At 42.9% G+C, this 22,654-nt stretch overlaps 1 protein-coding gene across 3 annotated transcripts; it reads left to right on the top strand.

Annotated features, from left to right (window-relative positions):
• The first annotated feature begins 6 nt into the window (after positions 1 to 6).
• Positions 7 to 22,287, top strand: SRPK1 (SRSF protein kinase 1). Of its 3 annotated transcripts, none has more exons than XM_039695934.1 (16): positions 7 to 47; positions 133 to 193; positions 9,034 to 9,152; positions 10,026 to 10,134; positions 10,528 to 10,615; positions 10,879 to 10,966; positions 12,351 to 12,457; positions 13,115 to 13,280; positions 14,285 to 14,310; positions 14,789 to 15,002; positions 15,268 to 15,693; positions 17,131 to 17,231; positions 18,162 to 18,269; positions 19,497 to 19,566; positions 20,018 to 20,110; positions 20,789 to 22,287. In XM_039695934.1, the coding sequence occupies exons 1-16, from the start codon at positions 35 to 37 to the stop codon at positions 20,971 to 20,973; spliced, it is 1,974 nt and encodes a 657-aa protein (XP_039551868.1). In that variant the 5' UTR covers positions 7 to 34; the 3' UTR covers positions 20,974 to 22,287. The 3 variants fall into 3 exon arrangements, with proteins under 3 accessions (XP_039551868.1, XP_039551866.1, XP_039551867.1); XM_039695932.1 differs by having other exon boundaries at positions 35 to 47; positions 15,265 to 15,693; XM_039695933.1 differs by lacking the exons at positions 7 to 47; positions 133 to 193 and adding an exon at positions 3,660 to 5,482 and having other exon boundaries at positions 15,265 to 15,693; positions 20,789 to 20,973.
• Positions 22,288 to 22,654: the final 367 nt, after the last annotated feature.

Raw genomic sequence — 22,654 nt, 5'->3', positions numbered from 1 at the left:
CGCAGGCGCCCGGGGCCCGCCGGCGGTGGCGGCCATGGAGCGGAAAGGTGAGCGCGGCGCGGCCTCCATCGCGCCGCGGGGCCCCCGCAGCGCCCGCCGCCCTTCACGCCTCTCTCTCCTTCTCTCCCTCAGTGCTGGCGCTGCAGGCCCGGAAGAAGCGGACCAAAGCCAAGAAGGACAAGGCCCAGAGGAAGTGAGTGCGGCCGCGGCTCTCCCTTCGGGCGGGCATCTCCCGCCGGCACCGCCGCCTCTTTGTTCCCCCGGCCCTGCCCGCGGGGACAGCGCTGCCGGGCCCGGCGGCCCGGAGGGCGCTCGGGGCAGGGCAGCGTGCGAGCCCCGGGGGCCGGGCGGGTTTTTAACCGGAGTTAACCGAGCGCGGCGCGTGGCCCGGGGCGGCCGTTTTGCCGCCCGGCTCTGCCCGGCTCCCCGCAGCTCCTCGGGCCGTGCCTGCCCTGCTTCTCCCCGGAGCCCCGCCGTGGAGCTGCGGCGGTGCCGAGGCACGGGCTGCGGCGGTGGTCTGCCCTCGCACGGGGTTGTCAGCGTCCCCTCTCTGCAGCCCCCGGGGCGCTTCTGCCGCTGCCGGCCTTAGGAGCCGGCTTCTCTCCGCTCTCTCCCCCCTCCTGACTCTCTTTCCCCCTGAGATTTTTTTTTTCTCCTTGCCGAAAGAATGCCGTGGTGTGTTGTTCACTTCGTTGTCTGACTTTGATGCTCTCGTGCGGCTCCTTTCGCACCGCAGGAATGTCACGAGGCTTTATGTGTGGGGAACTTTTGGAGGCAGATGTAGAAATGAGGAGAACTCGAGTAAATGCTAAACAATGGCTTTCGGCAGGCTGCACTAATGCTGTGTTCAGTGCTGCTCGTGGATTCCTCTCTACCTTAGATTCTTAGATTCCTTTCTGCCTTTCTTAGAAAGGTGATGCTAATCCTAGAGCTGGTTCTGTATACTCCATAAAATGCTGCTTATTTCTGTATACTCCAAAAGATGCTGCTTATTTCTGTAAAGTCTCTGATGATTCAGGATGTTTTGTACTTGAAGGGTGCCTAGGACCAGAGATAGTAAGGCTAAGGGTTTGGGGATGGGAATTGGAGGGGTTTTTGTTTAGGCCTAGAGTAATGCTTTCTCAGCCACTTCCTCAGACACATCACAGGGATTTAAAATATTTTTTTCTTGTTGCCTTCAGCCAAGAGTCAGTGGTTTTGAGATGGGGCTTTTGAAGCCTTAACCAAAGTATTTGGGAAATATGCATTATGGTTCCATGCTATTCCATACGTGTCCCAGGTATTCCTTGAAGGTAGCATGAGGACAATTTTTGAAATGCTCTCCTCCTCTAATTTCTGGATGAATAATCCATTGTCTAATTCTATATGTGTTAATTTTTTTTTTCTTTCTCTAGCTTCAGACCAGCAATACTGACTCTGCCCACAGAGTATTTCTGGATGAATAATCCATTGTCTAATTCTATATGTGTTAATTTTTTTTCTTTCTCTAGCTGCAGACCAGCAATACTGACTCTGCCCCCAGAGCTCACAGTGCAGCTGGAATTTCTGTGTAGATTTTGAGGCTGCTGCATGATAACTTTCAGAGCTGGCATGTTAGGGGTTTTTTGTAAATCTTTTTTTAACCACATATTCAGGACAGGTTAAATGCCCTGCTGCTTAGCTCTTGATTTTGGCACTAACCTTGATTTGAGTGCAGAGCCATGTTATTTGTCAAGTGCTGTGTTTATATTCTTACACTTTATGCTTCAACTCTTTTCTCTGGTACCATGAGTTTATTAGATTGTATCTCAGAAATTAAAGAAACTTGCATGTGCTTTATGCTGTGCAATTAAATGAACTCAGTGTCAGCCTCTAACTTTAGGTACAGTTCCACAACATTTATTCTATTTAAATACAAAGCTGCTCTAGTTAAATCTTCTAAAATAGGCTTAACTGGGTTGTTTCATGACTTTCCATAAAATCTATACTTGAAACCACATGCAATGTGCTTTTAATGTCTGATGTTCCATCATAGTTTACATCACACATGCAATTTTTTTCTGTAATACATTTTTCTTCACATATGCAGTAAATAGCATGAAACAAGGATTTAAAAAGGTTTACTATTTTGAATTATTATATAAAATTGCAGAGAGTGTTCTGAAGGGAGTAAAGCCAATTCAAAATATCTTTCATTTTAAAAATGAACTACAGCTGCTTTAAGTTTACCTATAAACTTAATATAATTTAAAAAAGAATATAAAAAAACATTTGGAAAGGTTAAAAGAAAGTGGAAAGTTACTTATTTTTTCATCATCCAGTAGTTAATATTGCTGTTTGCTTGGTTTAGACGAGACCAGTCTAAACTGATGATTTACAGAAACATCTTGTAAATGCTAATTATGGTTCTTTTAATTTTAATTAAGCTTTTTTATAGGAAATTAGTATATATTTTTACAGGAAGGTCAACCACATTCTTAATTTTCTGCAAGATCAGGATGATCCTATTTGTATTACTCCTTCCTATCTTAAAAGTTTGATTTTATATCAATGGAGTAGAGCATGCATTTATCCTGACACTCCTGTAGAAAGAGAGCAGAGTTTCTTGGGACTCTGGAGGTGAGGTACCTGTAATTTCCATTGCCCTCGTAATTTTTTCATTCAAAACCAGAAGTGATTATCAAACCACGACAGGACACAACTGAAATTTGCTGGTTTCCATAGAAATCCCTGGGTTTGTGATAGCTGGACTAGCAGACAGCTCTACAAACAGCTTGTTAAGTGCTTGTGTGGGGGAGTGCGGATGGGAAGAAAGAAACTTGATTGCCTGTTATTTGTGTTTTAATACCTTTCTTATGTGAAAGCCAGTACTTATCTTCAAACTGAGCTCCCACAGATCTGCTAATCAAAATATGTCTTGGTGCCTCTGAGGACTGATATTTAAAAGCAAAATGTTTGACCATCTCCAGTCTTCTTTTAAGTTCTTGACAGTGGAGCTCTGGGATGAGTGCTCTGTAACAGCAAGTATTGTGGATCTGCCCTTCTGGCAGAAAACACCAGCTATTTACTCAGAAAAATAGGGATGCAACAGTGCAATAATCACAAAATAACCTGGATTGTGCAGTCACAAGTCCCCCACCATCGATGATTTCTAATTCTCCCCAAAACAGTTGGAATTTCTGGAGCAGAGAGGCTGGCTGCATCCGAGCAGGAAAACTTGGATCATTTCAGACCTGAATGGTGCTGAAAGTTGTGTGTGGTCAGTTACCATGTTCATTGAGCACCATGAGCTCTGCCAGCAGATCTGCGTGTGAGCTCTCATTCTCACTAGATGTGCCTTAACATGAAATTACAGAAATAGTAATGAGATGCAGCCTGCAAGCATTCCTCCTTAAAGAAACATTGTCTGCGTGCACAGATGTGGGAATGGGAGAGGGATTTTAAATCCTGGCTTTTCCCCGTGCCATGTGGAGCTTCTTCTGGAATGAAAACATGGAATCCTTCAGTGAGACCTTGCTGGGTTGGGTGTGGAGCCCAGCAGACCCCTGGCTGGATGGTTGGGGTGGGAAGAAGAGATGTGGGGTGTGTTTGCAGTGCCTTTATCTGGTGCCTGCAGTGGGAGCTGGCTCTGTCATTCCTCCTGCGTTCACTCAGCTGGGTTTTGCTTGGGGGTGTTTCAGGGGTGCAATTTGAGCTCGCCAGTAAGGGGTGACACTGTTTATAAAGACTGTGTTGTAGGCTACTTAAAATTAGGAAGGCATTTCCCTTCAGTTTCCTGCAGATGGGCGTCATCTTTGCAAATATCAAGGGAGAGGCAGACAGGGAGAGGAGTAAGGAGAGTATCTTTTTTTGTTAGTATGTATTTAAGGATGATGGGTGTGACAATAGTAATTTGGCCTAAATGCACCTTGCTTTCCTTGCTTGAGGGTGGAAGGAGTCTGCTTCTGTGTCTATTCAAGGCAAGCAATTAGGTAGCATGGACAGTATTTCTGCTGTTTCAGGGACAAGGAAGACTCTTTGCTGTCCAAAACAGAGTTTTGAAGTCACTCTTAATGCTCTTGAATAGGAAAACCAAACACCTCCTTTCAAGTGTGTATTTTTTAATGTAAGTTATTGGAGCAGAGAGAACACATTCAGAGTTTGATGGTGAAGTTCAGTGTGGAGACTTGGCTGTGTCTGGTAATTTATAGAGGGTACCCTTCCTTCTCTGCAAATCTGTAAGAGCCCACATTGTGTGGCTGAGATTTCTTAATCATTTTTTGCCTTACTTTTTGTGTGTGGACCAGATAAATGATTCCACTGAAAACTGGCAAGAGAATTCCACAGTGTTTTTCCAAATTGCTTTAACACCTTCTGTAAGGAGCAAGTGAGTGACTCAAATCTGAGCTCCTGCAAATAACTCTTCACCATCCCTGCTGTGCATTGCAGGGGTTGGGTGCTATCTTCAGTGAACATGGAGCAAAATCTTGTCTACAGTGGAAAATTTTCAATGTCTTTAGTTCCTTTTCTAATATGAAGAGGTTTGGCAATGCTAAACTATTAAAAGCATATTCTGTGAGCTTTTAAGGTGAAAATATTTTAGACATACAAGTGGATGAAGACAATTCCTTAAACCTCTTGCTTTAAAAGTGCAGGGGCAGCATCGTTGTGTCTTTCACTAACAAAGTCCTCCCTAGGAGAGAAATCTCTAAATTGTTACTTGCTATGTCACATTGTTGGTGACTTGTTTCCCCTATCACTTACATAAACCAGCAGGATAAACAGGCACAGGAAATGACTGGGAATTGTGCATTGTTGGAAGATGATGTTAAGTACCCGCTGCTGTGAAAAATACTCAGTCCAACTTTTTAAAGAAGATTTCACTCCTGCTTGTTTTGTCATTTTAAGCATAAAGGATAAGTTTTTCTTGTAACTCTGGAAGGGGAGGTGTGGAATTACGGCAGTAAATTTATTTTTCCTTTGAACACTCTTTCCCTGCTGAGTGATTGTGCTGGAATTCCTCTATCAAAAGGGTTTCTCTGTCGACAATTACCATGATCCTTGTCTTCATCCCAGCTTTGAATCCACCGGGCTATTGAATAGGCAAATAAAACCGGCTGGTTCAGGAAGATGAAACAAAGTATCTGCCTGAATTTCTAATTTCATTAGAGGCAAGAAGAGCCACGTAGACATCAAGAGGAGGGGATGACTCTTTATGCTCACCCCCCTGCCATGACTGAATTTGCAGGAAGATCAGCTGAGAGCAAGCCCCAGCCTTGCTGCACGGCCCTTCACCTGCAATGCAGTGCTGGGCAGCTGCAGCTGGCTGCTGGAGGCAAATCCCTCTTCTCCTTCACTCTTGCACAAAGCTTTGCTGCATTTGAGGAGAGCCAGCCCCTCTGCCTGCTGCTGATGTCCCCCTCCCTCCCCAGCACTCTGGTGTCTGACTTTTGATGGCTTTTTCGAAAACTATTGGGCTGTCTTCAGGAATATCTGTACCCATGGGAGGCCGTGCTTCTTGCAGGTAGGTTCCCCTCTCTGATTTTTGTCTCAAGAATTTGCAGCTCTTCAGGGAATAGAGACTTTTGGGGGGGTCTCTCTAGATGTGGATTCACACGAATTCCATAGAAGACTTAGCATTTTGCCTTAGCTTTTCTGTTCCACGTTGTTTTTCTTAAGTAAAATATTGCTGTGTAGTTGTAAAGAGACCCTGCAGATCCAGTTCATTCTGATGATTAATTAGCACAATGAGAGAGCAAAAGGAAAAGATGATCATGGTGTTCTTCTGTAGATCAGAGGTGGCTATAAAAGAAAAAAGTACCCTAGAACACTTGGTGTTTAATGTGTAAACAATCATTTAGTATAGGATTTTTATGTACTTTATCTGCATTTTGCAATTTTGACAACAGCTGTTTCAGCTGTCATCTCTAAATACTGGGCATGGATTTTTCTGCTGTCTTTAACAGCCTTTTGTGCCTTTTAGAGTACTGTCTTTGCAAGCAAAGCAGACAGAAGAGGCTTGTGCTTTTGTATATTATTTTTTCTTAGGTATTAATATATATTCTGCACTGATTAATTCTCTCTCAGTCTCTATCTTTGGCTGACATGGTTGTTTCAGGGGAAGAACAGGGTGGTGTATAATAACATCAAACAAATTTTCACAGGAAGGCAAAAGAATGAGGTGTATTTTGGAGGTGATTTCATAAAGGAAATAGCACTGTGGAGATGTATGTGACCTGAATTCAGCTTTCTTCCATTAGCTGGTATCACAGACTCTAATGTAGAAGTGAAATGCTTTTGGATCCCCATGAAAGACTCGGCTGCAGACTCCAGGGTGTGTCGTGTGTGAGGCTGCCAGCAGCAGGATTAGTCAGCCCCTTAGGAGGGGCACAGAAAGCTTCCAGGAGAATGGGCTTCAGTGCTTCCAGTAACTTCTTCCTCCGTGCATGGAATTGCTGGTATTGAGAAGCACTGGGACTGCAGAATGGTGGGATGTGTCTGTCTGCACCACTGCCACTTCAGGGGCATTTTCTGTAGAGTCCTTTTTAATCCCTTACATCCTGTGCAGCTAAAAAAGTGAAAATCCTGAAACATCACTGGGGAGAATTACTCTTTACTGCTCATGCTGTGTGTAAGGCTCTGGCTTAAAAATCTTTCTGTCCAGCTCCTGTACCCTGTCCATAGAATTTGTTGTCTGTGAGCATCTAATCTCCCCTTCAACTGTTCTATGGCCATTTCTTGCCTTTGCTGTCTGCTCTTATTTTGGGGTAATGTGTGACTTTATTTGTATCTCAATTGTCCCCAAAGAAATGCAGCAATTTTAAAGAAGCTTTTTGACCTCTAAGATTTTCTGCACCCCCTACTGCAGGTTTCCTTCTTCCTACCCCTGACTTATAATTCAGTGACTAAAAAGTCTAAATACTAAATATTTCGGGGCTGGATCAAGCTGCAGGGTTCTTAATAGAAGTCTCATTAGCTTGGCAGTCTTTGGTTTATGGTTTGAGACCATTAAGCTGTTCCTGAATTAAAAAAAAAATCAGCAGGACTTTAGGACAGCAGACTGAAACTAAATGTCTGGTGGTGGGTTGTGCCTGGAAATGACCTTTGTAGTTCTTCCTTGTTTAGATGAACTTGAGTTGTGATTTTAAGTGACTGCCAATTCAGTCATCATCAGGTTGCAGTGCAGGATTTCTGCCTTTTTATGATGTTTTAGATGCCTGTAGTTTGAATGTGTTTAATGTGTGGATGTGTTTAATGTGTGACATCTCAGCACAGAGTGCATGTGTAGTAGGGCAGTGCTGAACATTCATTCTACTGTATAACTGTTCCAAATGAAAATATTACATTTCTCCAGTGGATTAAGATGAGTTAGCACCTGATACGATGTGCACGAGTCCAGCTCAGGACTGAGCTGTGAAAACTGCATCTGAGGGCCTGCCTGTACTGCTGGCATAGCCCCTGGGTGGGCAGTTCTTCCTTCTTGCAGCAAAAGGAGCTGAATTTGAAAGAGGGGGCTGGAAGGGCCAGTGTTATCTGCTGCTTCCCTGCAACAATAGTTTCAATACAAGAAACTTCCGCTAATTCACTGCTGGGAACTCTCTGTGAAGAATGTTATCTGAGCTTGTGTCACTGCTGTGATGGAGTTTGCTGCCCACTTCTTTGGACAACTCCAGCTTTTTTTAATATCTCGTGCTTCTGAGAGGAGAGGAAGCTTAATGTTGATACCTTGCAGTACTTTGCATTTAAATGCTGCCAAAGCAAGTGGTCTGTAGGCATTGTTCTCATTACAAATGTTTGCTTTGTACAGAGGTGTCTTGAATCTTTGTAGGCATTTAATTGTTCCCTGTAATGCTTTGTAAAGTAAATAAATTACCTGATTTTGGTATTAGCCTTTCATGATCAGTGTGATGCCCTGAAAGAGCTGAGATATGGGAGATGTTTTATTTGGGGAGCACAGCCTGAGTGTGTGAGGGCATGGAGGTGACCTGGCCTTCACAAGCAAGAACTCAGAGTAGCACATTTGATGGAAAGTTAAACACATAAAATGAACACTTATTTATGATTGTGGGAGTGAAAACCCTCCTGCACCTCAGTGCCTGGTTCCAATCCCTCTGCAATCACAAGCTCTCAGGAGGGTTTACTGAACATCTGCTCTGTGTCCTCCCACTCTCCATAGTTCAGACAACTGTAATAAACTTTGGATCTCGAGTGAAGAGATGAACTAAAAATGCAGCCTGCCCCTTGAGAACGGGAGAAATAAATGTCAAGATTAGGGGCTGTAGTGTTCTGAAGTGTTAGAAGCAGAAGGACTGTTAAATATTCATTTGACCTTGAATATGAAAGGAACAAAGGGCCACAAGCTCTAAAACACTGGTTCACTTTTTTCCCCAAAAGAAAGTAAAAACTAACTGATGTTAGTCTTTAGAATAAAATTAATATTTAAATTTTGAAGTGTACCTAGGATACCAAAATATAAATCTGCTTTAGAGAAAGGCAGAGAAGGGGTTCAGAGGCTAACATTTTGGTGGGATCATTAAGCTTTTAAATCTGTCTTGTTTGGACTTTGCTTGGTTCCACTATGAAAGTGGATCAAGGGCATTAAGTGTAGTATGCAAAAATTTTTTTCTGCCTACTTTTAGCTTAGGAATAAAAGCACTGCTGTGTGTTCTGTGTGAGAAGTGCAGTGTGATCTCTGAGTGTGAGACATGTGCAGTGTGATCTGTGTGTGTGAGAAATGCAACGTGATCTGTGTTCTGTGTCAGAAATGCAGTGTGGTCTGTGTGTGTCAGCAATGCAGTGTGATCTGTGTCAGAAATGCAGTGTGGTCTGTGTTCTGTGTCAGCAATGCAGTGTGGTCTCTGTGTGTCAGAAATGCAGTGTGATCTCTGTGTGTCAGAAATGCAGTGTGGTCTCTGTGTGTCAGAAATGCAGTGTGATCTCTGTGTGTCAGAAATGCAGTGTGGTCTCTGTGTGTGTCAGAAATGCAGTGTGATCTGTGTCAGCAATGCAGTGTGATCTCTGTGTGTCAGAAATGCAGTGTGGTCTGTGTCAGAAATGCAGTGTGGTCTCTTTCAGACCTGACACCCAGCACCGGGGCCCTGCTGCTCAATCTGAGAGTGATCTTCCAGAGCAAGAGGAGGAAATCCTGGGGTCAGATGATGATGAGCAAGAGGATCCAAATGATTACTGTAAAGGTGAGCACTTGCCTGTTTAGGATGCATGATTTTCAGTGCAATCAAGGAATCCCCTCAATTTAGAGAATGAAAACAGATTCCCTCTTACATAAAGAGTACTTTGAAACTGCATCATGATAATAACATTTTTCAAGCCAACATGAAATGGAGAAGGTGGTCTCCAAGTTTTCTTCTGTTACCAGTCAAGATTTGAGTTGCAGAATTGTTTTTAGTGCATAAGTTTAAAGCTGTTACTTTTCCTCTGTGCCAGAAGGCTTTCAATATTGATAAAAGCAAGTAGGCATTTAATTATTTTTTAAAAATTTTATTGTAAAAGGGACACTTTCAAATCCTTTTCATATTTTTCAGTTTTCTTTTGAAGATCATTATCTTGATATCCATTCTTCAGAAAAATTTGTTTCTGCAAATAGCCTTCTCTTGTTTTTCTGAGGAGGAATGAAATACAGAGCAAGTGAAAACACCAAATCACAATTTCTTCTCTTTGTTCTGTTTTCTGCCAGTTCCATCTTTGACTTTTCATGTTTTTGCTTCTGTGATGGACTCCCCCTGTATAGTCAGGAGATATGAAGGGTGCAGAGGAGACTTTCCTCTTTTCAGTGGCAGAGTGCTTTCCAGTCAGGAAAGTTGCAAGGAGAACAGTTTGGATCTTGGTTGCAGTTCCAGATCTTGGTTACCTCTTTCATGTTCTAGGCTCAGAGCATACAGAATCAATGCTGATATTTAGCTGGAAGGTTCTGTCACCATCACAGCCTGTGTTTTCCAAAGGTAGTCAGCCTAGCAGATGCAGGTGTTGTCACTGGGGAGATCTTTGGTGCTGCAGTGGCTGTGATGCTTGTTCCCCTCAGCTGCTGTTGGGTTCTTGTGTTTCTGCAGGGGGTTACCACCTTGTGAAAATTGGAGATCTCTTCAACGGGCGTTACCACGTGATCCGCAAGCTTGGATGGGGTCACTTCTCCACCGTGTGGCTGGCTTGGGACATCCAGTGAGTGCTCCTGCCAGGCGTGCGCAAACCTGAGCAGAAAACATCCTCTCACTTTTAGATAAAAACACAGAACATTAGCTGTCCACATCCTAGAACGGGAGTTTCTTCTGCTATTGTGCATGCAAGTGTGTGGGAGGGACTTAACAGGACAAACTGTATCTGTGGGAAGAGTTGTGTTCAGTCTCTGACCTATTTTTCCATATTTTGAGAAATGACTAACACCAATCTTTTGTTAAAAAAAGACTCAAAGGCAGTCTTTGAGTGTTTAAACCTTGTTTTTCCATGATGTATGAAATAAACTGTCTTGCATGCAAAAGAATTGGGATAATCCTGGGGGATAAGTTCTCTGTATGAGCATTAACAGTTCCCAATTTACTTGCCATGTGTGCACAGAGGGAGGAGGTTTGTGGCAATGAAGGTGGTGAAGAGCGCAGAGCACTACACAGAAACAGCACTGGATGAAATCAAATTGCTGAAATCGGTGAGTGCCTGAATTTGGCTCAATTTTATTTACTCCTTTTTTTTTTTTCCCAATTTTGGGGAATTTACATCTGTCAGATCAAATTGCTGAAATCGGTGAGTGCCTGAATTTGGCTCAATTTTATTTACTCCTTTTTTTTTTTTTTTCCCAATTTTGGGGAGTTTGCATCTGTCAAATGCTTGATGTTTCCAGATCATCAGGAATTTCTGTAGGAACTAAACAGTGCAGTGGATCTGACATCACAATAACCTCTTTCTCTGCAGGTCCGCAACAGCGACCCGAATGATCCAAGCAAAGAGAGAGTTGTTCAGTTATTAGATGACTTCAAGATTTCAGGAGTGAATGGTTCCCGTATCCTTTTGTGGAATAAAAGCCAAGAACTGAAAAGATGGGAGTTTCTTGGGCAGCTGCCCTGCTTTGGCAAGCAGTGCCCAGGCATCCCTTTCCCTGCCCAAGGAAGCCTGTAGGAGGATCTGCCCCCAAACTGCCTGCTGAGCTCACATCCAGAGTGGTGATTCAGCCTGGTGAAATTTGTGTCAGCACTGCTTGCTTGTGCTTTTAATGTTCTGCCACCAATTTGTGAATCAGGACTGAGTGCCTGTGTCTCCTGCCTTTGAGGTAGGAGAGCCCATCTACCTCAACCCCTCAATTTTCAAGCAGCCTGTTAAGAACCTGTTATTTCAGTACAGCATGTTAAAACCAGCAGCTGAAAATAGCCAATGAGCCATCTAGAACTTGAAAATAAGCTGGGTTATCTAGTTATGGGAACATCTTACTTTGTAATTTATCAGCATTGTTAGGATGTTTGCAGTGTGTTGCTCTGACAGTGGCCTGTAGTTCTGGGAGCAGCCTTCTCACAGGCAGTGATGTGTAGCAAGTGCTAATAATGGATCCTCAAAACTTCAAAGCTGGACTTTTGTGCATTGTTTTCACTTGGAAATAAGTTACATTTTATTTCAGTGAGAATTGCTGGGCTGCTTGAGAGAATTGAGCTGCAGATTATAAAAAGCAGACCCATAATGCATTTTCTCTAACTTTTTTTCTGAGTAAATGTTGATTTGAGCTTATATTTCTTCCACTCTTGTGAAAAACATACTTTCTGCCAGTGTAGATGAAAAGGAGCCTAATAAACTCATAGAAGCTTGGCTTCTAAAATGGGGGCACTGTACTGAATATGTCACTGGAGTGACTGTAGCTGTTGAGATCTTAGAGCTCAAAAGCAGATCATATAAATATAGTTGGAAATCCAGGCTTGTCAAAAGTTTGTTTTGCTGGTTAAGAGGCAAAGGAGGGCAAAGAAAGTGACTTTATTGGTCTGAAGATTACTTATGAAATGGAAATGTTATTATCTTTCCAGGTAATGCTGGTACAGGGAGATCTGGCATGGAGTTTTGCCTGGGGCAGAAGCGTAGGCTGTTCCAAAACATACAGTAAATAATAATGTACATTTGTGCAACTGGCTCCCACTCAGAGCAGGAGGCTGCCACTGCTGCACTGGGACCTTTGTGCAGCTCCATCCCTCTGTATTGCATTTTATTTTATTTTAGGTGATGGCACTGTTGTGTAGGATGGAATGATGCTGTTGAGGAAGGCAGCTTTTCCCAGCTGTGTCAGAAGGATGAGGGTTCTTTAACATAAAGTGCCCAACTGGTTTGGATTTCTTTTGATCCTCAGTCCTGGGAATTTGGGGCTCCTTGGGTCTGGATGTCCAGGTTTTTCCTTGATTCAGTTCCAGATATCTGTATGGTGTTTGAAGTTCTAGGGCATCATCTCCTGAAGTGGATCATCAAGTCAAATTATCAGGGTCTTCCACTCCCTTGTGTCAAAAAAATCATCAAACAGGTAAGTTCCAGTTCTGGCTGCACTCTTCCTCTTGACCCAGTTAAAAATCTTTCACTGGTATTTCTCAGATCCAAGGAAACAAAAGTTAAAAATCCATGATATCTCCTTTATATAGCAAAATATTATTGGGTTAGTATTTCTTTTCTCTGCTGCAAGCCCCTTCTGCTGCAGATAGTTGTTTTCTGACACTTAAACCATGATGGTTTTTGCTTTTAACCTCTTCTTACTTCAGTCATTCCTCATAAGTGAAGTATTTTTTAAAGCTGTCACAGTAAGCACGGTGCTTAATGATGGGAAGAGCAGGAGAAACTGGTTCTCCCTACTGGTGGCAGCCTAAGAAGAAACACCTTTCTACATGGGAGGTGCAGGGGAGGAGGAAAGTGTGATTTTATTGTAGAGTATTCAAATTAGATTTTCACCTGTGGCAAGTTAAGCTATGGGGGTAAATAGAGTATTTTAAAATGGTAATTAAAATCTGTATGCAAATGTGTTATTGTGGAACTGGGCTGTAACCACTGATGACATCAGCTCTAACCTGGAGCATTCTCAAACACACAAACCCTTTCACCTTCATTGGCCATCCCAGGCACTTCTGCATTTTCACTTTGCTCTCAATTAGATTGTCTAATGGCTGACTTCCTTCTTCCTTGCCTGCAGGTTCTTCAGGGTCTGGACTACTTGCATACCAAATGCAGAATCATCCACACAGACATAAAGCCTGAGAACATCCTGCTGTGTGTCAATGACCAGTACATTCGCAGGCTGGCTGCAGAGGCAACAGAGTGGCAGAGATCTGGGGCTCCCCCACCCTCTGGCTCTGCAGGTCATTTTGTTTTTCTTTTTTTTTCCCCTGAAAATTGATGCTGTTCCTTCCACATACCCCCAAATCATCACTAAGGAAAACTTCCTGAATGCAGTGGAACAGTAATGCAAGTAACCTTTGGAAACCTGAGTGTAAATTGGGAAATTAGTCATAAATTGTTACTCAGATGATGGGGAAGGCAGTTTGTGTCAGAAAACAAGGGGGTGGATAAATGCTCACTGGAGCCTGCTTTTAACAACAGCTATTGGAGAATTCTGTGCATTCTGTAATCTGGCACTGGTAAAGTCAGTCTTATGTAGCACAATGCTGATGCAAATTTCTCAATAGAGAAATGATGTAAAAATGTGGCAAAATTCTCACATTTCCTTCAAAAGTTTACCTTTCATTACGTGATGCTGGAAATGCATTTGATGAGAGTTTCAACAAGATGAGTTACCTGTTGTCAGTTTGCAGAAGTCTGGAAAGCTGTAACAAAACCAGCTTCCTTGACATGCAAACATCCTTAAAGATCTGGGGGCAAACCCTCTTGTGCTCCTCCTCAGAGTATCCATCTGTAGTTGTGTGCACTTCTCAAAAACCACTGCAGTGTGTGTTGGAAGGCTCTGTCAGTCCTAATCTTACAGCACCAACACTGAGCTGAGCTATCACAGCATATCTTAGCTCAAGGAAGCTCCCTGAAGTTTGGTATTTGAATGCTTTGATTTGCATTTTCATTTGGGTAGGATGCATAATACATGCAGTAAATGAAGCTATGTGCCAGGAAGTCTTTGATATCAGTCAAGCAAGTCTCCTGTCTGAAACTTGAATTATGCATTTGCTCATTTGATGTTTTTATAATTTTTTTTATTGTTGTGTTTTTGTAGAGAAATGAGCCTTCAAAAATCACATTTGCTGATGTCATTAAAATGTTATCACATCACATAGGAAAAATTCTTAACATCAGAATGCAGTTGCAGTTTTTGAGTGTAACCTTACTGATTTACTGATCTTCCTTTCCCTTTCAGTGAGCACTGCACCACAGCCTAAACCAGTAAGTGTAATGCTTTCACCTGTAAGTATGCATCTACTGATAGGATCTCCTGCATTGTTTCATCATCCAGTCAGCATTGAGAGAGAAATCTCAGAAGGAAAAAGTGTGATTTGTGTTTGGCATAGGCCTCAGGTTCAATGCTGTCTTGGACTTGTAAATGGTATCAGTTCATTTATCACCAGAACAAGGAGTTCTTGTGGTGATCTCAAGGTCTGTTGGGAAAGTGACTGTTCTGTGCAGTGTGAGATGTCCCTCACTTGGAGAATAATGTAGGTTTTTCAGGTCAGGGCACTGGTAAGAGCCATAGACAAGAGGTTCACAACCCAGAATAGCTGCTTTTTATCTGGGAGATGAGCTATCTGCAGCATTTTCATCACAGACTGTTTCCTCATCTCTAAGAGAAATTAAACCTTGGTGCATTTTAAATTTATTGAAGTATAAAATGTTAAGTCCAATTTCTCTGCTTGCTTCTGCGTAGGCTGACAAAATGTCAAAGAATAAGAAAAAGAAGTTGAAAAAGAAGCAGAAAAGACAGGCTGAGTTGTTGGAGAAGCGAATGCAAGAGATAGAGGAAATGGAGAAGGAAGCAAACCCTGAGCAGACACAGCCTGAGGAGGAGGAAGAAGCTCAGACCCCTCTGGAAATGCTCATAAAAGTCAGTCCATCAGAGGAAAGTATCAGCAAAAAGCCAGGTATGGACCTAAGGCTTTGCCAGCATGGCATGGGCAGTGTTGCCTCATGGCTGTGAGGAGGGTGTACCTTTAGCAGAGGTGGCTGGTGTCATTTCACCTTTCATTGGGTCCTGTCCTTGTGGTGAGACTGGCAAATCTCCTGTTACCATCTGAGTGAATGGCTGTGTTCAGTTACACTTACAGCACTCTCAGGGTGTCCTTGAACACCTCCCAGCTATTCATTAAGTGATATTCTGCCACCTTCTCATTTCCCCTCTTGCAGCAGAAGCCCTTGGACAGGAGGGATCTAATCTCATGGAAAGCAGCGTGGAAAAAGGTGGGACAGAAATCAACTGCAACGGAGTGATCCCCATGACAGACTTGACAGACTCTGGGAACGAGGGCTCCGTGCGACTCGAGGACGACCTGCACAACGCCAATGACTGTGGCAGTCAGCCTCACCCCCAGCAGAACGAGAGCTTGCACAGCTGTAATCACACTCAGCACAACAGTGACTCGGAGATCAGGCCCCAAGAAGCAGTGTTGGACTTGTTTGTGCCCTTGGTCCCCGAGGATTCCATGGTGTGCCAGCCCGTCCCCAGCCAAGAGCAGGCGCTCAGCGAGCAGGGGATCAACAATTTCCAGGAAAGCATCAGGACAGAGACCCCTTCAGAGGATGAGAATGAGACTAACAGCCCCACAGACAACAAAGGTACAAGAGGGAGCTTGTAAGAAAGGGCTCCTTGATGTGGGAGATCATACAAACAGAAATGTTCATAGGAACACACTTGGTCATATGAACAGAAATGTGCATTTTGGAGGCTGCAGTGATCAGAATTTCACCTGTTTGAGAGTTCTCCACCCAGGAGTAATTAACCTGACAATCACACTCCAAGCTATTTGCTGTTTGTAGGTGCTGGTTGTAGTTGTGCCTCAGTTTTGGCTTTTGAGTGCATAAATATTCCTACTTTTTAAAAACACCTATGCCTTTGGTTTTCAGTGGAGGAACATTTCCTCCTTTGAATCAGGTGCTGCTAATGTGATTTTCATTAAGCCTACACATTGTCACTTGCTATTAAATTAAGGGATAGGTATGATCAGTGTGTTCTGACAGTTTGGTTCTTAATATGGAGCAAAGGCAGCTTCTCTCCATTACTCAAGATGGGTAAATGTTTTTCCTATTTAAAAACAAAGCTTATACAGTGTAGGAAAAGAAACCCAGTTTCTTTAATGCTTTTATTTAAATATGATTTTCTTCAGATTGGAAAAATTGTGTCTTGTAAGCTTAGGAGAAAATAAGACATGAAATAGTGAACAGCAATTTAAACACATTCCAGGTGTGTATGTGTTAAAAATATGAATTGGTAAAACTGAACATTTTTGCATCTTTGTGTCCTTGCCAGGTGATATATATCTGCTTGGAGAAGGAGGGTAAAACTACTATTTGTACTTACTAAAAAAGAGTATTCTAGCACTTTCTTGCCCAGAGTACCACTAGGTTATTTGAGATTTTTGAGCAATTTGGATTTTGAAACTCAAACTGCACTTTGCTGGATGCCTCTGCTAGGTTACTGACATATTTTGCTTCTCACAGCCCTCTCCCAAATTTACAGCTTCAAACTCTCCCAAATTTTTGGTTCAGAGGTACAGCTGGATGTCATTTAGTGACTTAATCCTTTTGTTCTCCATTGTGCCATTCAATTTTCCCAGTATTTCCTTTAGCTGTTGTAATTGTGTTGCAGCAGGGAGTGATGAGCATGTCAGAAAGGTGCTGTAACATGGGGACTCTTCCTTCAAAGATTTAGGAAGGCTTAAGGGGGTTGTGAGGTTTGTTTTGTTTCTGCCAATGCCCTTATTTCAATGTTTTTTGTTTTTTTTTTAAATATAGACAGGCTGTGCAAAAAAATGCTGGGAAATAGTCACTGTTGCATATGCTCGTTTATCCTTCTGCTTAATGACACCAGTTGGGTCTTAATGATGATGTTGATAGTGCAGAGTGATGCTCATTTTTCTACCCAAGCATCAGGGAGGGAACAGTTCTGATCCATCAGGAAAACTTCCTGGCTGGGGAGAGGTTGACAGGATTTGGGTGACAGATGGTGACACTGCCTCTGTAGCTTTAATCAGCTGTTGTACACATTGCCTCTAGGAAAATCAGCTGCTGGGAATTTCCTTCTTAATCCTCTTGAGCCCAAGAATGCAGATAAGCTCAAAGTGAAGATAGCTGACCTAGGAAACGCCTGCTGGGTGGTAAGTTTGGTCTTTTCACATTGACTTTTTAAAGCTGCAGCTTCAGTCAGTTTGCCAAGATGGAAAATAATCTGTAAAACACACCCTTAGACCTGGCTGTGAAAGCAGTGACAGTTTGAAACTATGACAGGGAAAAAAGAGGGGAAGCAGGGACACAAAGAAACAAATGCTCCTCTAAACACAAAATTTCAGGCCATGCTTTGGGTGCCTCACTGCCATTTGATCACCTCTTATAGGGCTGTGAGCTGTGTCACACACAGAGTGTAGAAATCTCTTCTGTGAAATTGCTGAAGGAGTTTCTCAGTCTCCAGGAGAGCCCACCAAGTTGCAAACAATTGCTCTGATGTGCTGGTTCTGCAGCTTGTCAGACCAATGCAGTGCCTTCACAAGCACATGAAAGAGACTCACACAATAAAAATCCCAAATTTTATTCTTTGATGGTTGTGCTGTGCTGCTTTCGAATGTTTGACATTTCAAATAGAAGAAATAGCTCTTTTTACTTGGCTTCTGAAATGGCAAATCACTTCAGATCTGTTGGGAGAGATGAGTCTCAGCTCAGAATTGCAGTGCCTGGCCAGGTGATTTCTCACCTTGGTGTTGCTTATCTGCTTTAAGGTAGCAGGACCATGGCCTGACTGCCAGGGCTGGGTAGGAGAAGCTGCAGAGTCTTCCTTTATTCTGGTTTTGTGGCTTCTTTTCCTCTGAATTGCTGGATAGTTTCACTTGGAGGAGTAGTTCATGTACAGCATTTAAACAGCACTTACAGGAATATAAGAAAATAGTTAATGAGGATGTAAAATGTAATGGTAATGAGTTTTGATCCACTCTAGCTTTCCAGGTTGTTGATTCTCCTCTTCTAAGCAGTCTTGAGCTGTTAATGAAACATTTCTTGTCCTCAGCACAAGCTAATAAAACATTTCTTGTCCTCAGCACAAGCATTTCACTGAGGACATCCAGACGAGGCAGTACCGCTCGCTGGAGGTGCTGATAGGGTCGGGGTACAACACCCCTGCTGACATCTGGAGCACAGCCTGCATGGTGAGTTCTGCCAGCTGGGCATGTCCTGCTCTGGGCTCTGCCCTCTGAGCTGCTGAGGGGCTGGCAAAAATCCCTTACAAGTGTTCAGTCAACTTCCAGACCTGTTCAATAACAGGTTTCCACACCAGAGTTGTTTTTTAAATTCATCTTTTTTTCTCCACATGTGGTTTTCCTTTTGAAGGTTTTGTTGTCCAGCATCAGCAGATTTCAAATATGATTGTACTTTGCTATCATGCTTTCTGGAAAAGCAGGACAACCAGGCAATTCTGAACACAATGTCTTCTTATATTAAAAAATAAAAGCCTTTCTGCTGGTTCTAGCACTGTTTCACAAGTGCCTTCAGTATAATTTCTAATTTTCAGCATCCTCTGCAGGTTTGGAATCAATGTTTAGTCTGAGTAATGCTGAGAAGAAGCTGTGCCTCTTCAGTGTCTCCACTCTGTCTCTTCTACAAATCAAAGCTTGGGTTTTATAATTTAAGCTTTGAAAAATAGACATTTTTGCTGTCTTGGAAAACAAGCTGGGATTTTGATGAATGTGGTACAAGAAAATGCAGAAGGGTCATGTTTTCTCTGCAGAGCGTGTGGCCAGAATTACACAGTGTGCCTGACTGCACTGTTTGGCACCAGCAGCTCTTAAAGAAAATTGAAAATACAGAAGGTCAGGGGTGGTGCTCTGAGTACAAGTGAGCACATAAAGGGTGAATGTGTTACAGAACTTAGGAGTGGTGAGCTGAAATGAGTGCAGATGTTTTTCTCATTTAAAACGTGTTTTCATCTCTACAGACAGATGTTCAGAGATTAACTGTTTGAAAAACATGGGAAAATTGGGGAGAGGGAAGAATCCCAAAAAAACCCCAAGCACAACAAAACAAACTGAAAATAACCAACCCCAGAAACTCTAGTTTGGACTTGGTGTTATTTTTGCAAAACTCTGAAGAGGAAGAGGAAAGGCTAAGCATGTGAAATACCTTGGCTTTGTGGTTAACTGGTGGTCCTGCACCCAAAATTCATCCCAGGTGTGCCTGTGATGCTTTCAGTGCAGTTTTTAAAGCATTGCAAAGCTTAGGCTGCAATGGAGTGTTTGGGATTACAGCTGTTCACTGTAGTTTTGCAGGTTATTCTTTCCCACTGCTTTACTTGTGGCCCACAGAGATTTGCAGAGTCAGCCTGCAGCACATCTTAGAGTGTTTTAAGTGATTTAATGTACTCATTTCTGTTTGTTTAGGCCTTTGAGTTGGCAACAGGGGACTATCTATTCGAGCCTCACTCTGGGGAAGATTACTCACGAGATGAAGGTTTGTTTGTCTCAGGTTTTCCTTTTTAAAGTGGGACTTGAAATCCAGTGGTTGCCTCTTCAAAATGAGCCTTGTCTTACAAATCAGCAATGCAAAAGCTCCTTGCAAAAAGATTATTTACCCAAATCAGCAGCAGCTGTGCTCAAGCCTCTGCAGTAAAACTCTGTGCAACAAAGTCCATGCTCTTGTTCTGGTGTTTTGCCTTCCTCTTGCTGCTGGATTCTCTACCTTGTGTCTCAAACTGATTGCACCTCAAATTGCCCATGTTTGTGTTCCCCTTGCTCCTCATCTTTGCTGTTGCTTTAGTGTAACCTGGTTTCAGGTGGGTCTCCAAAGTAATTTTAAGGGATAATGTCTTTATCCTTATATCCCAGAGCATGAAAGTAGCATAGAGAGCTTTTGTGTGGATGAATCTCACTGTCTTTTTTGGTTTTTTATTTTTCACGTGCAGATCATATTGCATTGATCATAGAACTTCTGGGGAAAATACCTCGCAAGCTCATTTTGGCAGGAAAATATTCCAAGGAGTTTTTCACCAAGAAAGGTAAATGGAAACAAAGCAAATATCACTTTATCCCCTCATCCCTTGCCCAAATACACAGGAGTGTCTTGCTGGAAATGCCTGTTAGAAATAGGTGCCAGCAAAGATGCCATCTTCAAGTCTTTCCTTTGTTTTATGAAATGCTTTATCAGTAAAACTGCAGCTAAATGTAAGGCACCTTAAATAGTGCCTGGCATCATGAGCCATGTTGCCCAAAGCACAGAACATTATCATAAAGTCCTGAGTACCCCAGATATGTATTGAGTCAAAAAATTAGGTTTGACCTAGTTTTATAACTCTGTTTGTAAAACAAGCCTTTCTTTATTAGCAGTGTATTGCTTTCTCAAACAGTGCTCCATGCACTGCATGTGTCCCACAGTCAGTGGCACACTTTATCTGTTATGTCAAGCAGCACAATTGGTGATTTAATGAAGTTAATATTTGCTGATAGGGGAACTGAAATAGCAGGAGGTGAAAAAAGAGGAAGTACATTTTTATAACAGGCTCTAAAGCAGATAGAAAAGGGGGTTTAATATCATTGACTTCTCCCTTCAGCATGGCCTAGCAGTTTGTGTTCCCTCAGAACAGCCCCTGAGCTCACTCTGTCGTGTTTAGCTGTTCAGCCAGTTTTACTGAGCTGCTCTGTTCCTGTATCTTACACCATTTGTCTCGGTTTTTCAGGTGATCTGAAGCACATCACCAAACTGAAGCCCTGGGGCCTTTTTGAAGTGTTGGTGGAAAAATACGAGTGGGCCCAAGATGAGGCAGCTGGATTCACAGACTTCTTACTCCCTATGCTGGAGCTGATCCCAGAGAAACGAGCCACAGCAGCAGAATGTCTCAGGCACCCCTGGCTGAACTCCTAGAAGCTTCCAAGCAATGCCACAACGTTAAACTCTGGTTTACAGCATAGCCTACACACCCAGCTGCCCTTTCCCAGGTCCATTTTTCTCCTTGTTCACTTTCAGTGTGGAGTTCTTCCTTCAAGGCTTCCAAGATTTTAGATAAATCTAACCTGTTCTGCTGAGTTTGTTTGTGTGACTTAATGGGGACTCTCCTCAGCCAGTGGGCATCATCTGTGTTTTTGCCTTGATTGGGCTTCACCAAAGACTAATTGACTAGAATAAGAGATGTTTTCCTCAGTCTCCTCACTGCAGAGCACCGTGTGTGACAGATGTGAGCTCACCCAGGCTCGGATATCTCCCTTAGCTAAATTCCAACTCTCCTTTCTTCCCGTGAAGATCTCACTGACTCAGGAGTCAAATTTCCCACTGTTGATCAGTAGCTACTGATGGGGTGAGAAGTAACAGTTGGCATCAAGGTGGTGCCAGATCCTTGGCAGAGCAAAGACCTTGAAATCCTCCATCACTCTGTGTTCTTTGCTTTCCAGTCAGAAACGTTTATTTAGTTCTAGCTGCTTTTGAAAGAGCTTTTTAAACCTAGGTTTTAGTATGCTTTACTTCTTCCTCCAAAGTGCCCTGTCCATTTACTTTTTCTCCTCCCCCGTGCCCTTGATAGTCAGAATAGTTTCTGGATTTGGTGATGTTTTCTACTTCAACACCTGTGACTGAAAGGTGACAGCAAAATCAGCAAGAGCTGGACCTGACTCGACGCACAACCCTCAGCAGATGGGTGCACCCTCAGCCTGCAGAGAGAGCCTCATTGCAGGCAACTCTTTACATGATAGTGAGCCATACCTTTTGGGGGTTTTTATCCCTTACTGGCACTTTTTTTGCCTTGCTTGAGGTGGTATTCATGAGAGATTGGCTTTCACTGGTGCACTGTGCTCTGACTTGTCATTTTTGACCATTCACTTTTTTTTTTCCAAGGGAAGGGTTGCAGCAGCTGTATCACAGCCATGCTGCAGCCCTGGACTTTGAGAATCAACACTTGAAATTCCAGTGTAAAGATTTCTTTTAATTTGCTTCAGGTGCAGGCCTTCAGAAATAACTTCCCAACATGGGACTGCCTTTTATTTTCTGGGCCATTAGCACAAGAAGAGAGCTAGCAGAAGTGGAAGAGAAGTGACTTTTCCACCTAGATACTGGATTAGAAGCTGTTTCTAGAGTTACCCCGAGTAAGAAATGTTCTATGGGGTTTCTATGTAAACTTCTCAGAGGGGGTTTGGATATAATGGGTTAAATGGATTCATTTTAATTAAAAGTTCAATGACTGTGGCATTTGATAGTTCTGTGATGGCTTCTTCTAGACTTGCCCATCCTGTTACAGAGCATCCCACTCTTCTCTAGGCAAGATTTGGCAGCACTGAGACTTCAGAGTCCCTTCCTTACTCTGGACCAAAGGGGCCTTTGGGGTTGTGGTGGCTTGCAGGGGACAGAAGTTGCTGGAGACCATGCAGATGCTATCCAAGACCATTTCCATTGCCAAAGCTGCCAAGACCTCTGTTAGTGTCACTCCTGTGTGTGTGTTTGGGAGCTGTGGTTTGTAAGGATCATTCACTCACAAACCAGGTCATTTCATCCACGTGAGCAGAGTTTCTTTCTCCAGTTCAGAGCCTGGTTTGGCTTATTTATGCAAATCATGCTG

Source organism: Passer montanus, unplaced genomic scaffold, assembly GCF_014805655.1.
Source record: "Passer montanus isolate IOZ18808 unplaced genomic scaffold, ASM1480565v1 scaffold93, whole genome shotgun sequence".
NCBI lineage: Eukaryota > Metazoa > Chordata > Aves > Passeriformes > Passeridae > Passer > Passer montanus.
The sequence above is the reverse complement of the archived record's forward strand: the minus strand, read 5'-3'. Positions and strand labels throughout refer to the sequence as shown.